Raw genomic sequence first — 13871 nt, 5'->3', positions numbered from 1 at the left:
AAAATTAGTTGGGCGTGGTAGCGTGTGCCTGTAGTTCCAGCTACTTGGAAGGCTGAGGTGGAAGGATCACCGGAGCCCAGCAGGCTGGTCGAGGCTGCAGTGGCCGGGAGCGGCCACTGTACTCCAGTCTGGGCGACAGTGAGACTCCAACTCAAAAAAAAAAAAAAATCCAGGTCAAGTCTTTTGCGATGTTTTGCCAGGTCTTTTGGGATGAAGGTGCTCTATTAATCTGCATGATGGTTACATGAGTATAATCATTTTGTGATAATTTAGCAAGCTGTCATATACCTATTATTTATATCTCGGCATGCATATTATGCTCCACCTAAAAAACATACAAAGAAAAAGGAAAACTAATCTTCTGGTGCTTACTTGAAATTTATTCTATAATTTTTTTGGTTATTGTTAAATTAAACTTGTTATGAGAGAATCATAAATTCACATGCAGTTGTAAGAAATAATACAGGGAGATCTCATACCCCTTTACTGAGTCACCCCTATTGGCAACATCTTGTAAAACTATAGTTTTACGAAAAGCAGACCACCCGGGATTTTGATGCAGTGATATTGATACAGTGTGGCCACAGAGTATCTTCATCACCACAAGGGTCCCTCATATGGCTCTCTTATAGCCACGTCCTCTTCCCTTCCTCTTCCCCCCCTTCCCCTTAATCCCAGGAGACCACTAACCAGTTCTCCATTTCTATGATTTTGTCATTTCAAGAAGGTTGTATAAATGGAATCATATAATATGCAGCTTTTGAAATTACCATATTCACCCAACATCATTTTCTGAAGATTCATCCAGGTTGTTAAATGCATCATTGGTCTTTTTCTTTTTTCTCTTTTTTTTGTTTTGGAGTCTCACTTTGCTGCCCAAGTTGGAGTGAAGAACCACAATCACGGCTCATTGCAGCCTCCAACTCCTGATATCCTGGGCTCAGATGATCCCTCTGCCTCAACCTTCCAAGTACCTGGGACTATAGTTGTGCACCACCACTTCTGGCTAATTTTTTTTTTTAAGATATGCGGGCTCACTGTGTTGTCTGGCTGGGCTCAAACTCCTCCTCAAGGTGGAGCTCAAGGTCTCAAGGCTTAAGTCATCCTCCCTCCTTGGTCTCCCAAAGTGCTGGGATTATAGGCATGAGCCGTCATACCCTGGTCTTTGTCTTTTTATTGTTGAGTAGTATTCCATGCTATGGATGTACCATCATTTGTTTATCCAGTCACTCACTGAAGGACAGTTAGATTGTTTTTAGTTTTTGATGATTAGGAATAAAGTGACTATAAATGTTTGTGTAAAGATTTTCTGTGAATATAGGTTTTAGTTACTCTGTGGTAAATGTTCCAGTGTTCCATTGCTGGGTGATACAGTAGGTATATGTTTTTAAAAATATATTTATTTTTTATAGACAGAGTCTTGCTATATTGCCCAGGCTGGTCTTGAACTCCTGGGCTCAAGTTCTTCCTACCTCAAACCTCTCGAGTAGCTGGGACAACAGGTATGCACCACCACACCCAGCTTATTTTTTAAGAAATTGTCAAACCTTTCTTTAGAGTGGCCATAACTTTTTACATTTCCATCAGCAATGTAGGAGTGATCCAGTTTCTTCACATCCTCACCAACATTTGGTGGTGTGACTATTTTCTATTTTAGCCATTTTGATAGGTATATGGTAATATTTCTTTGTAGTTTTAATTTGCATTTGCCTAGTGGCTAATGATATTGAACATCTTTTCATATGCTTATTTGTCATCTGTATGTTCTCATTGTTGAAAAATCCACTCACATCGTTTGCCTGAGTTCTAATTGGATTGATAGTTTTTTGAACTTTTGAGTTTTAGAGTTCTTTGAATGTTCTATCTACTCATCCTTTGTCAGATATGTAGCTTACAAATATTTTCGCCCAATTTATAGCATGTCTTTCTATTATTTTATCATGGTCTTTTATAGAACAAGAGTCTTTAATTTGACGAAATCCAGTGTATCTTCTTCCTTTTTTGGATCGTAATGTACTTTTGCTAAAAGTCTAAGAACTTTTCACCTATTCCCAGATCTTGAAGATTTTATCCTATGAGTTTTTTTCTAAAAGTTTCAAGCCTTTGCACTGTTCATTTAAGTCTGTAATCCATGTTTACTTCATTTTTATATAAGGTAGGAGATTTAGGTTGAGGTTCAGTTTTGTTTGTGTGTGTGTGTGTGTGTGTGTGTGTGTGGTTTGGTTTTTTTTTTTGGGGCCTACTGATGTCAATTGCTCCAACATCATTTGCTACAAAGTCTATTGACAGTATTTCCCTGGATAAAAGATTCTGTCTTGATAATTATTTTAGCACCTAAATGCATTTCTGGCCTTCACGGTATCTAATGAAAATCTGCAGCCATTCAAAATTTTTTTCCCTTGTAAGTAGTGTGTCATTTCCCTCTCTGTCTCTCTCTGTCTCTCTCTCTCTCTCTCTCTCTCTCTCTCTCTCTCTCTCTCTCTCTCTCTCTCTCTGCTTTCATGATTTAAAAAAAATCTTTCATTTTCAGGAGTTTAACTATGATGTACCTTGAAACAAATTTCTTTGGATTTATCCTGTTTGGAGTTGGCTCAGCTCCTTGAATTTATTGGTTTTTGTCTTTTGCCAAATTTGGGAAGTTTTCAGCCATTTCTTCAAACGTTTTTCAGTCCTGCCCTCTTTCTCTTCACTTTCCAGAATACTGATGACATTTAAGTTAAATCTTTTTTTTTAATAATCATGCAGTTTTCGACACTTCTGTTCATTTTTTTAGTTCACTTTCTGTCTATTATTGAAATTCAGTAATTTATATTATCCTATCTTTCAGTTCATTATTTTTTTCCTCTGTCCCCTCCATTTTTGCTGCTGACACCATCCACTTAATTTGTCATTTTGGTCATTGTATTTTTCAGTTCTAAAATTTCTTTTTGAGCTTCTTTAATATCTTCTTTTTCTTTGAGACTTTTTTTTATTGATTTCAAGTGTGTTCGTAATTCCTCATTGAATAATTTTCATGTTGGCTGTTTTAAAATCTTTGTCAGATAATTCCAACATCTCTATCATGGTGGTGTTGACATCCATTGATTGTCTTTTTAAACTCAGTTTGAGATCTTCCTGAATCTTGGTATGGAAAGACTTTTGATTGAAACCTGAGCATTTTGGATATTATATCATGAAACGCTGGATCTTATTTAAACCTTCTATTTCAGCTGGCTTCCTTTATCATTGTTCCAGTAGGGGAAAAGGAACACATCACCTCATTACTGCCTTATAGGGACAGTGGTCCATATTCTCTGCTCAGCCTCTGTTGCTATCCAAAAGGATGGGGCCTCCTCATTATTTCTGGATGAAAGTGAGAGTTTCATTACTGCTCCTCAAGTGGCCACTGGTGACACCAGCAGTTGCATTGTTGTCACCAAGGGATGGCTAAGTCTTGACTCTCACTAGGCCTGCTCTGACAGTACCCCATTTGGTAGAGGGAAGGGTGCTTCTCTACTGTCAAGTGGAAGTGGAAGTCCCAGCTCTTCATGTAGTATCCACTGACACCCTGGGTGGGCACTTCATTACAGCTTGTTGAAGCAGGAAGACTAAGCTCCCCATTTAGCCTTTAGAGCTTTGGGGGCTGGGAGAGTGCACAGTTTTTTCTGTGATGTTTGACTGGAGTAGAGCGGTTATTTTCTGAAAGTTTTCTGTCTTGCTAGGCTACCCCTTTCCTGGCTTTCTGGCTAGAGACAGCAGGCTTCTTTTGGGGTTTTGTCTACACTTGTTGGCGTTTCCAGGTTGCCAACTTCTGCTCCAGTGTTGGAGATATGAGGCAAAAAGAAAACTCAGGGAATTTACCACTGTACCCATTACTTGAGTCCCATGGTCCCTAGACAGTCTTTTTTCTCTTCATCTTTCAGAATCTTTTAAGATTTGTTTTATGGATTATGTCCAGGGTTTTTAGTTGTGCTTATCAGGAAAAATAGAGAAAAGCATGTTCATCTTTTTAGAAGTAACTTTGACTATGATTTTTGAGAAAAGAAAATGATATCTGATGAGATGCTTTCTGGAGGTCTTTTTGAGTTCATCTGACCATTTTTTGAGTCCCATTTCACTTGAGCCATCCCCAGTCTCCCTATTCTCATGCTAAAAAGTCCATCTGAAATTGTTTCATCCAGGGAAATATTTGACTTCATCTAGAGAATCCTTTCCAGTCTTTGCTGGCTAGAGAACCATACAGTGCTGATTCCCACAAGTCTAAGCAAGGAATTTTCCTAGGGAAAGAGTTAGCCTTTCTGTGGCAAAATGAAGAAAATGAAATGCATTGGGTTTTTCATAATGCAAAATGTTTTTTAATTTAAAAATTGTATTATTATGATCTTCCTACTTTATAGATACCAAAAGTTACCCTTTAAATAAAATAATGATTACAAACAGTGCTTTTTTGTTGTTGTCCTTATGAGACAAAAAAAGAAAAGTTGGTAATCACATGTTGGTTCTTTCTAAATTACTTTTTTTCCTCCCTTTATTTCAATTTTAAAATTTGAAGTCTAATTTAAATACACTGAAGTGCATAAATCTTAATGGTGCACTTCATGAGTTTTGACAAACATTAGACTGTATAATGCAGTCTTCAGTCGTGTTACAGCAAGTGTCCATCACCCAAGAAATTTCGCTCTGTCACTTTTCCATTAATCCCTCACCCTGGCCCGGAAGTTCTGACTTTAACATAAGAGCCTAGTTTGCTCATAGGAATGGAAGCAGGTAAACATGCCCATTATGCTCAGCATAATGTCTGTGAGATGCTCAATATTCATTCCTTTGTGTCTTTTCACTGTATAGGTCCAACCCCTTCTTCCTCCCAAATGTTTATCTCTCTAGGACTCTGCTGTGTCAGAGTCTCCAGGAACTGGCCTTGTTACCTCCAGCTGACCTCGGCTGTGTCATACCACAGGTATTAAGGTGCAGTGACTTATTTACACTCACTTTGGACAGAAAAAAATAACTTGAGACTTACTTCTTTTTCTTACATTAACAGTGTGTGCTGAAAAAAATGTTTGTCTATTCTTCTATTGATGGGCATTTATGGTGTTCATGGACTGGTGTTACTATAAATAAGATTATCAGGAATATTTTTATGGACGATGTCTTATTATTTCACATTTGGAAACATTTCAGCTATTACATCTTCAAGTTATTTTATGTCTCCTTTCCTCTGACTTCTGAAATTTCAGTTGCATGTACTGTTAGATTGCCAATATAATCTCCCAGGGCACTAATATTCTGTTCACTTTTTCTCCTCATCGTTCCACTTGGAATAATTTTTACTGGTCTCTTTTCAAGATTATTGATCTTTGTTCTTCAATGCTCATTCTGCCATTAAACTCATCAGTGAATTTTTATCACAAATATTCCATTTTTCAGTTCTAGAATTTTCCTTTTACTTATTTATTTACTTGTTTGTTTGTTTTTGAGCTGGAGTCTCACTCTTGTCGCCCAGGTTGGAGTGCAGTGGCACTCTCACAGCCACCATAGCCTTGACCTGCTGGGCTTAGGCGAGCCTTCCGCCTCAGCCTTCCAAGTACCTGGAACTACAGACACACACCACCACACCTGGCTAGTTTTTTTTTTTGTGATTTGTTGTAGAGATGAGGTCTCATGAAGTTGCCCAGGCTGGTCTCAAACCCCCAGGCTCAGACAATCCTCTCGCCTTGGCTTCCCAAAGTGCTGGGATTACAGGCTGAGCCACTGTGCCCGGCCATCATTTCTTTTTTGAAGTTACATTTATCTCATGAAATGTCTCATGCTAATCCATTATATCCATTTTTTTTCCTTGTAAATTCTTGAACACATTTATAATCTGCTAATTCCAATAACTGGTCATCTCTAAGTCTGCTTTTACTGATTGTGTTTTCTCTAGATTTGGGGTCTCAAAACTTTTTAATGTACACCAAACATTGTCTGTAAGAGATAGTATTTAGGATTTGCTATTGTTTACTCCCCTTCTTTTGTCTGGTTGTTAGGGTGAGGGCCTGATCATTAAGATTTCTCCTACAGTCAAGTAGAACAGGGGCAGCTTTCATAAGACTGAGTTCACTGTGCCAGCCTCACACTGACTTTTTAATCCTGACGGCAGTTGAACTGTGAGAATGCCAGACTACAGATATCTTTGATGAACCTTTGAGCTCAACTCCAGCACAGCCCCCAAATCTAGGCTCCACAAAAATGCATGAGGCTATGCGAGTTTCCTCTGCTTTCTAGTCCCCATGAGCTGCTGCTTGCAAAATTCTGTTTTTGTGCTTGGGTTCTTCCCAATTCAAGTTTATCTGGCCACTTTTCTCATCCCTTCAAAGTCTCTCCATCTCTGGTAGGGCCACTCATCCATCCACCTGCACCCAAAACAGGGCATCTATCTCCATATGTAGAAGCTTCCATGACTGTTGGCTCACCTCTAAAGAGGTTGTGTCTCTATGAAATCACTCCATCAATGCTTCCTTATATATGGTGCTTTTCAGTAGCCCATAAAACATACGATTTTTACTTTGTTCAGATTCTTCTGTTTGTTACCATGGGAGCAAAATTATCTTGAACCCTTCTGCATTTTAACTAGAAAAAGAAGCCTTCTTAAATTGCTTTTGAAATCATTTGGGTTCATGAAGCTAAAAATCCCAGGGACCTCTGACAGAGAATTTATCCCTAATAACTTTGGACCCTTACTGTATATTTAGTTTTGGCAGTTTGTGGGGCTTCTGCCTCTTGGAAGAAAAATTTTTGACTGAAGCCTATTCCTTCTTGGGTATGTTTACATTTCTCTAGATATATACTTATAAAGCTAAACTATCAGTTAATAAAGATGCCATATTCTCTTGTATGAAAAGGTATGAAGCCAACTGTGAAGCTGTATTATAACCACCTAATTGAATATTCTTTCTTGTTTCATGTAAATGCCTTTGTCTATAGAAAATGCTGCCAAGAGCGGCATTGTGGTTACTTTAATTCCATTGCCAAAACTTTTATATGGTTTCCTGTATTCTAAAGGGAAAGCTATAAGTGCTTGTCTTCTTTTTAAACTTTTCCTCTTATGAATCAGTAGCAGCATGAATAAATGTCAGAAGTTCTTATTAAGTGGTTAAAGTCAGTGTCTCTGTCTCAGCATTCTTGTTTTCTTGTTTTAGGTAATGATGATTAAGCAGCTTTTGCCACAGAAATGCCAGAGTTATCAAGAAACTGTGTTTATCACTAACCAGAGAACACATAATAGTTATGATAATATTTATAAATACTCAAACTGTGCCAAGTTCACTTAATCCTTCCATCTTAGAGATAAGGAAGGTACCATGGCTTGGAAGTGGCAGTGTCAGGGTTCAAAGCCCCACTCTTTTGCTGAAGTGGGCATTTTCAATAATACTTAGCAAATAGCTGAACTGTGTACCCTCTAGTTGAAAAAAATTGCAATAAGGGAAACATTTGGAAGATGAATGTGTTCCTCAAATTAAACTCTCTCATTAAGCTTAAGTGAAGGTGATTTTGTTATTGTTGTATGGTAAGAAAGGCAATTTCTCCATTCTACCTTCTCATAGTATGCTAAATATTTTTATCAGCTGAAGAACTAGTCAATACAAAATATAATTTAAATTGATTCAGAGAAAATATAAGCTACAGTCCTGATTATTTTATAGAATCACAGAATTTCCTTTTGTGCTAATGAAATTTGACCATAGAGGAAACCAGGAAAATATATAAGAGGGACCAAAAAACAAACAAACAAAAAAGCCCTGGAATTATTGTTTGGAGGGCAGGCCCCTTATAGTATAGGTTTTCCTCACTAAGTAAATGTGTTCTAGGAACCCATCAGCATCAGTATACAAGCTAGCATTGCTGTGAGAAGGTGTGTTGGGCTTCAGTGAGATTTTTTTGGAGATTCTTTCAATGCATTTGCCGGTTCCCACACTGTGCTGAGCATTTTTGACCAAAAACAGCATGACCCCCTATGCTCCACCCTCCCTATTCACCTGATCTTGCCCCAAGCAATTTGTTTATGTTTGTTTCCCCAGATGAAGAAATTCCTCAAAGGGGAACATTTTGCCTATGTGGAAGAGGTGAAACAAACAAAAAAAGCAAAAGCACTAAAAGGCATCACAATTAACGAGTTCAAAAACTGTTTTGAGCAATGTAAAAAGTGTCTCAATTGGTGTATTACAACAAATGAAGAATGTTTTGAAGGGGACAGAATAAATACACAATTTTTTAAATAAATAAATTGTGGGGTTTTTTGAGTCCTTCCTCTTATGTGTTCTTGAGATCAGGCGACTCATCACACTAAAGCCCAGCCAGCAATCAGTGAAAATAAGAGTGGAGCTCCCCTTTCCGGTGGTTGTCAGGTAAATTGAGAGAGAATCGCAGCACATGGTATGAGATTATGCCTCCTGTGTTTCAGGTTTGTTTTCATTTCATCAACTGCAAGGCAAGGATTGGAGGCTAAGCTGGCAAATTAGCTGTCACAGATCTACCATTCTGCCCTTTTAGAGAATGTTTGTCTAAAGCGAAAGCAATTCTTCAGGAAAGGATTGTCAGACCAAGATCCCCATGTGTTCAGTGAGTTTGGAAGTCTTTGCAAAAAGCCGCAGGTTACCTGCTTGATTGTGGCAGTTATCACAGGTCATGATTTGCCAGTCCATATATTGCTGTTTTTAAGGAACTTGAACTGTGTTTGATAACTTAAGGAGGTGACCCAGAGACGCAGGAAGGGCCTGTTGACCAGTGCAGAAGAGTCCTCCTAACTTCCTGAAGGAGAATCTGCAGAGCAAATGGCCCTCCCTTCACAGGAAGAGAATTCATTGCGTTTTGAACACCCTTGTATCCCAGCCTCATTGGCATAGGCATATTTTCCGAAGAGTTGAAGCCTTGTCTTTCTGCAAGAAAGGCCTCCAGATCATTAAGTTGGCTCTTTTGAATAATGGCAGCTGGCCCTAAAGCCAAGGTCCTCAGCATCTTCCTCTTGTGGCAACTTCACAGAAGCCTTCCTGTGCCCGATTACTGTCCAAGTACTCTGGGGAATCTGAATGAGGGGGCTAAGAAGACATATTCTTCACTCTGGGTACACACAGACTGTTGATTCTGATTTAGGGAGAACATCAGGGGTCACACATCTGCTATAGTGGTAGAGGCATTTCCTCAGGGCAACATCCCATATCTTCCCTCAGTGAGGCACTGAGGGAGAGGTGGAGGCAGAATGGGTAGACAGGGATGTGGAACCAGAAAGTGTTGGATTAAAACCCTACTTGGTCCAAGGCGGGAGGATTGCTTGAGCCCAGGAGTTCAAGACCAGCCTAGGCAACATAATGAGACTTAGTCTCTACCCCCCCCAATTTTTTTAAAATTAGCCTGTAATCCCAGCCACTCTAGAAGATGAGGCAGAAAAATCACCTGGGTCCAGGAGTTGACTCAAAAACAAATAAACAAACAAACACAAACCTAGTTGCACCAAGTACAAAGTAAATTCTTTAATCATTGGTTTTCTCATCTGTAAAGTAGGGTGATACCTGACAGATTTGTTATGCGTACTGAATGAGGCAATGAACATAAAGACCTCCACTGTAATCTGACGCACAGTAGGTGTGCAGCAAATGCCAGCATGGAGCTGAACACAGGAGACCTCAGTCACATTATGTAAAGTGCCGTAGGTTGCTTTGCAGCATTGTTGAAAAGATGCTGAGATGCAGCAGGCAACCAAGTGGCTCCCCCCTGTACCTTGTTGGCTTTACCCACCTGCCCATCTGAGCTGGAATGTGGACAGCACAGACACTGCGCGCCAGAAACAGATCCTTGGCAAAGGTTGGAGTAACAACCTGTGAACTGTTGACTAGGGTTGAACAACATAAACACAGAATAAAAGGTGGCCAGAGGCACTGGCCAGTTATGTGTCACAGCAGAAGCAAATATGATAAATGACAGCTGCAAACAACACCGAAACCTCATTTTACCAATAGCTTTAATCTTATTCCCCATCACATCTTTCAGATTTAAAATATTTGTTGATTGTTTTAAGGTTTCCCTTCTTTTAAAGTGTGTAGTTCATTACTAGTTGGTCTAAAATCAAGTCAGCTGAAAAAGAGTGGACAGGAAATTACCTTAATAGCCCACCAATATCTAACAATTTCTTAGAAAGTAAGAGTTGGCGGCATAGAGATTCCTTTTGAAAAGGAGATGTAATTGATAGCTTATAGCAAGTTTACTTATGGTTCTGTTTGATAAGGTTAAAAGTTTCCAATTCTGTGCATGATGCAGTGGTAATGATTGATACCAATTCTGTGGGCAGGCAACCTGGACAGTTATTTGGCTAGTCTTACCTGGGAACATTCCCGTGCTGCAGTCATCTGAGTTCAGCATAGTTGGGATGTCCAAGATGGCCTCTCTCTCATATCTGGTAATGTGTGCTGGTTGTTGGCCCTTCTCCACATGGCCTTTCCTCCTCCAATAGGCTAGACTGGGCTTCTGCATAGCAAGTGGTCCTAGAGTTAAGGTAAGCAAGAATGGGGGTTGTAGAGCTTCTAAAGGCCTAAGCTCTGGAATTTACACAGTGACACTTTCTCCTCATTCTACAGGCAAAGCAAGTCACAAGCCTGCCCAGATTTAAGAGATGGAAAAAAAGGCTCTGCCACAGTGCCCAGGCAAAAGAGGGCTAATTGGGGAACATTTCAAGTTAGGATAAGGGACTTCACACAAATAAAAAACATGAGGTTATCTGGTACTGGGGTCAGAGGCGGGGCATAGGGGAAGAGGCAGGAAAACCTTCTGCACAGTGTCCTAGGAATAGCTGGGGTGTTGCTGCCAGTGAACTGGGCACTCCACATCTTGAGCATCTGTTGTATGATTCACATCAGGCTGTGCTGGGCAAATGGGGCTTGTTTAGAAGGCTGCAAAGCTTAGTTATTGCCAATCCTAGGCCATCCTACTCTCCCAACTGAAATAAGGAAAATACAGGAGGAGTCAAAAAGAGGAACAGAAACTGAGTACTGAAACTAGGTGAAGATGGGAAGGTCAACTGATGTTATAAATTCCCTCCCCCCAAATACACATATTAACATATCCACACATACAGTGTCCCTTGAGGGCTGAGTGCTTCTGCTTTCTTTAAAGTAGATATTCTCAAATCCTACTCATTGGCTATTTCTAGTGGGTCTTACATTCTTATTGTTTGTAGAGCAATAGTGCCAATATTTAGGTCTGCCCTTTAAAATTTTTTTGCAAGGATGTATAACTTGTTAATTGTCTTTTATTTTTAAAGAGCACCTCTTCATTTGTGTTTTTCAAAAGCTGGTGAATTTTCTTTGTAAAGATATGTGTAGGCTTGGGATAGTTTGTCCAGTATAAATGGGTCACAAACTGGCAGGGCAGGGGGATTCCTACAATGTGTGCCATTTTTATGTTTATGATATGGAAGCACACTTGGTAATAATACTAACCTTTAATAATGGTTTGCTTAGTCCTAAATAAAAATACTCCCTGGTAATAAAAATACTGCAACTGCATAACAATCAGTGCTATATTAGCTACTCAAGTTTATTTTGTATTAAGGAGATCATACTGTTTTGTTTTGTTTTTTTTGAGTTGGAGTCTCACTCTGTCGCCCAGGCTGGAATGCAATGGCATGCTCACAGCCACTGCAGCCTCAACCTGCTGGGCTCCGGTGATCCTTCCACCTCAGCCTTCCAAGTAGCCGGAAGTATAGGCACACACTAACACAACTGGTTCATTTTTTATTTTATTTTAGAGGTGAGGTCTTGCCAAATTGCCCAGGCTGGTCTCGAACCCGCCGGCTCAGGCAATCCACTTGCCTCTGCCTCCCAAAGTGCTGGGATTACAAACTGAGCCACCAAGCCCGGCCAGAGACCATACTTTTACAAATCTTTAAAACTCAAGAGTTTCATGATGCAGAAACCCTATGACTACACTCTGCACCTCTAAAATCCAGCATTGTACACAGGGTAGGAATCCAGCACATACGTTATAAGTGAAAGGATGGTAATTATTATTATCATCTTGACAGGCAGGAACAGAGAGGGGTGGGCACCTGAAATCAGAGCCAAACAATCATTGTAACAGGAATGATGCCTGATCCATCAAGACACTAATTGTTTTGAGGTTCCCATTGCAGTCCATGAGGAATGGAGAAAGCTAGCAGGAGGAGTATTTTAGAATCTTGGCAGTCAACTCTGGTCTTCACAGCCAGTTCATTGTTCCTCCCTAAAGTGTCACTGGAAGGGACACTCCCTGAATACTTATGAGTGAAGAAACTTTTTTACACCAGCCATTGGGTTCCTTTTTTATTTTTATTTTAAAAAGCTTTCCTTATATTGAATAGAAATCTGCCTCCTGTAATTCCTGTCTCTGGCCCTTAATTCTGTATTCGCCCTTAGGCAGACCAAACCCATACTCTCTTTCACACTCATTCAAATCACTGGATTTCCCCCATTGGTGAATATATGACAAAAATTGGTTGAGTTTCATAATACAAACTCAAAGGGAAAATTATCTTGAACAATTATATGACAATATGTGGAAAGTTTAGGGGCTGTGTACACCATCTCATGGTTTTGAACTGTGTGGTTAAAGATATTGAGAGTTGACAGATTAGTCAGGGATTTGTCAAGAGTATTAATTACAAACTTTGAAATCTTGGTCAGTGAAAGTTCATTTTAGTGCATCTTGCAAATATGATCAAAGCCTTTTCAGTACTGATTTGATGATGCTTAACCACAGTGTGTGAAGAATGAAGTTTTTCATTAGAAATTACTGATGTAATAGAGCACATTTTCAAGGATGATGTATTGTTAGACAATCACAATTCATGGCCTCCCCCCCACCCCTATCACCTACTCTCCTTACCCCTATTTCCCCCACCCTGGTTCTTGGGACCTCACTGTCCCTGAAAACCTGAAATGGTATTTTGAACTGCTGCAAAGGACACTGGGCTTAACATCAGTGCAGCTCAGAGAGGACCACCATGTGAGGGCAAAGGTGGGGCTGGCGTAAGTGATGTTTTTAAAACCATAAAAGTAAACCATGAAAACTTGGGGGGTTACTGTGATTTGGGGAATAAAAGAAATTTATAACCGGGTGAAAACCTGAAAAATGAAGGAGGTTAGGGAAAAGGGAAGCCCTTGTGCAGTTTTATAAAAACAAGCTATTATGTTGGTAGCTCTCTTTTTTCTGGGAATTTTAAAAAAATGCGCTGGCACCTAAACCATGGAAAATGAAATAAAAACACACCCACTGCAGCCTCCAAAACACTGGCCTGTGTCTTCTCCTCCCTTCTGCCAAGAACGTCTTATCCATGCCTCCCAAGGGCTACCAGAACAACGGAGGGCGCCCGCGGGGCTTCTTAAGGGCAGATCGGTTTTCCGCAGCAGGCAAGGGGAAGGTGACCAAGGACGAGCCTTGGTGCGCCGCCCCACGGTGTTCGGTTTCAAGAACCGTGGCCTGCCGTCAGCTCAGGGGGTCTGAAGGTTCTAGTCCAGGGAGATGAGAGGTCTCCACTGGGTCACCTGCTCTGAGGTTGTTCGCGTTCAGTTGCCTCTGAGCGCCAGAGGGTGGCACCCCAGGCACTCCAGAGGTGGAGAGGAGGGGACCGAGGAGAAGAAAGAGAGGAGCCAGGGAAGGGGAGAAAAGGGAAGGGAGTGGGGTTTATTAATAAATTCCCAGACCTGGGTCTCAGATCCCGACTAGTTTGGGGGCAGAGCTGCCGCCACTGCCACCCCCATCCCCTTAGGGCAAAGGCCTGGGTTTCCACCCGACAATTTCCGAGACGAAAAAGACTTCGAGGGTTATTCGCGAGCGACAGCTTCCACCCTCCTGGGTCCCGGGAAATCCGCAGGGAACCTCGTTTC

The 13871-nt window shown here is 40.5% G+C and overlaps 1 protein-coding gene across 1 annotated transcript in view; it reads left to right on the top strand.

The window, feature by feature from the left end:
* ACOXL (acyl-CoA oxidase like) overlaps nt 1-13871 on the top strand; it is a gene marked incomplete at its 3' end in the record, with an annotated part of 406243 nt that overhangs the window by 390659 nt on the left and 1713 nt on the right. Inside the window, exon 19 of the mRNA XM_021710927.1 lies at nt 13307-13482. Coding sequence (XP_021566602.1) covers nt 13307-13482 — 176 coding nt within the window. The remainder of the gene's footprint in view (nt 1-13306; nt 13483-13871) is intronic.

This window comes from Carlito syrichta, unplaced genomic scaffold (assembly GCF_000164805.1).
Source record: "Carlito syrichta isolate Samal-C Ts95f unplaced genomic scaffold, Tarsius_syrichta-2.0.1 Scaffold301652, whole genome shotgun sequence".
Classification (NCBI taxonomy): Eukaryota; Metazoa; Chordata; class Mammalia; order Primates; family Tarsiidae; genus Carlito; species Carlito syrichta.
Note: the sequence above shows the minus strand (reverse complement) of the source record. Positions and strands in the feature narration are given on the sequence as shown.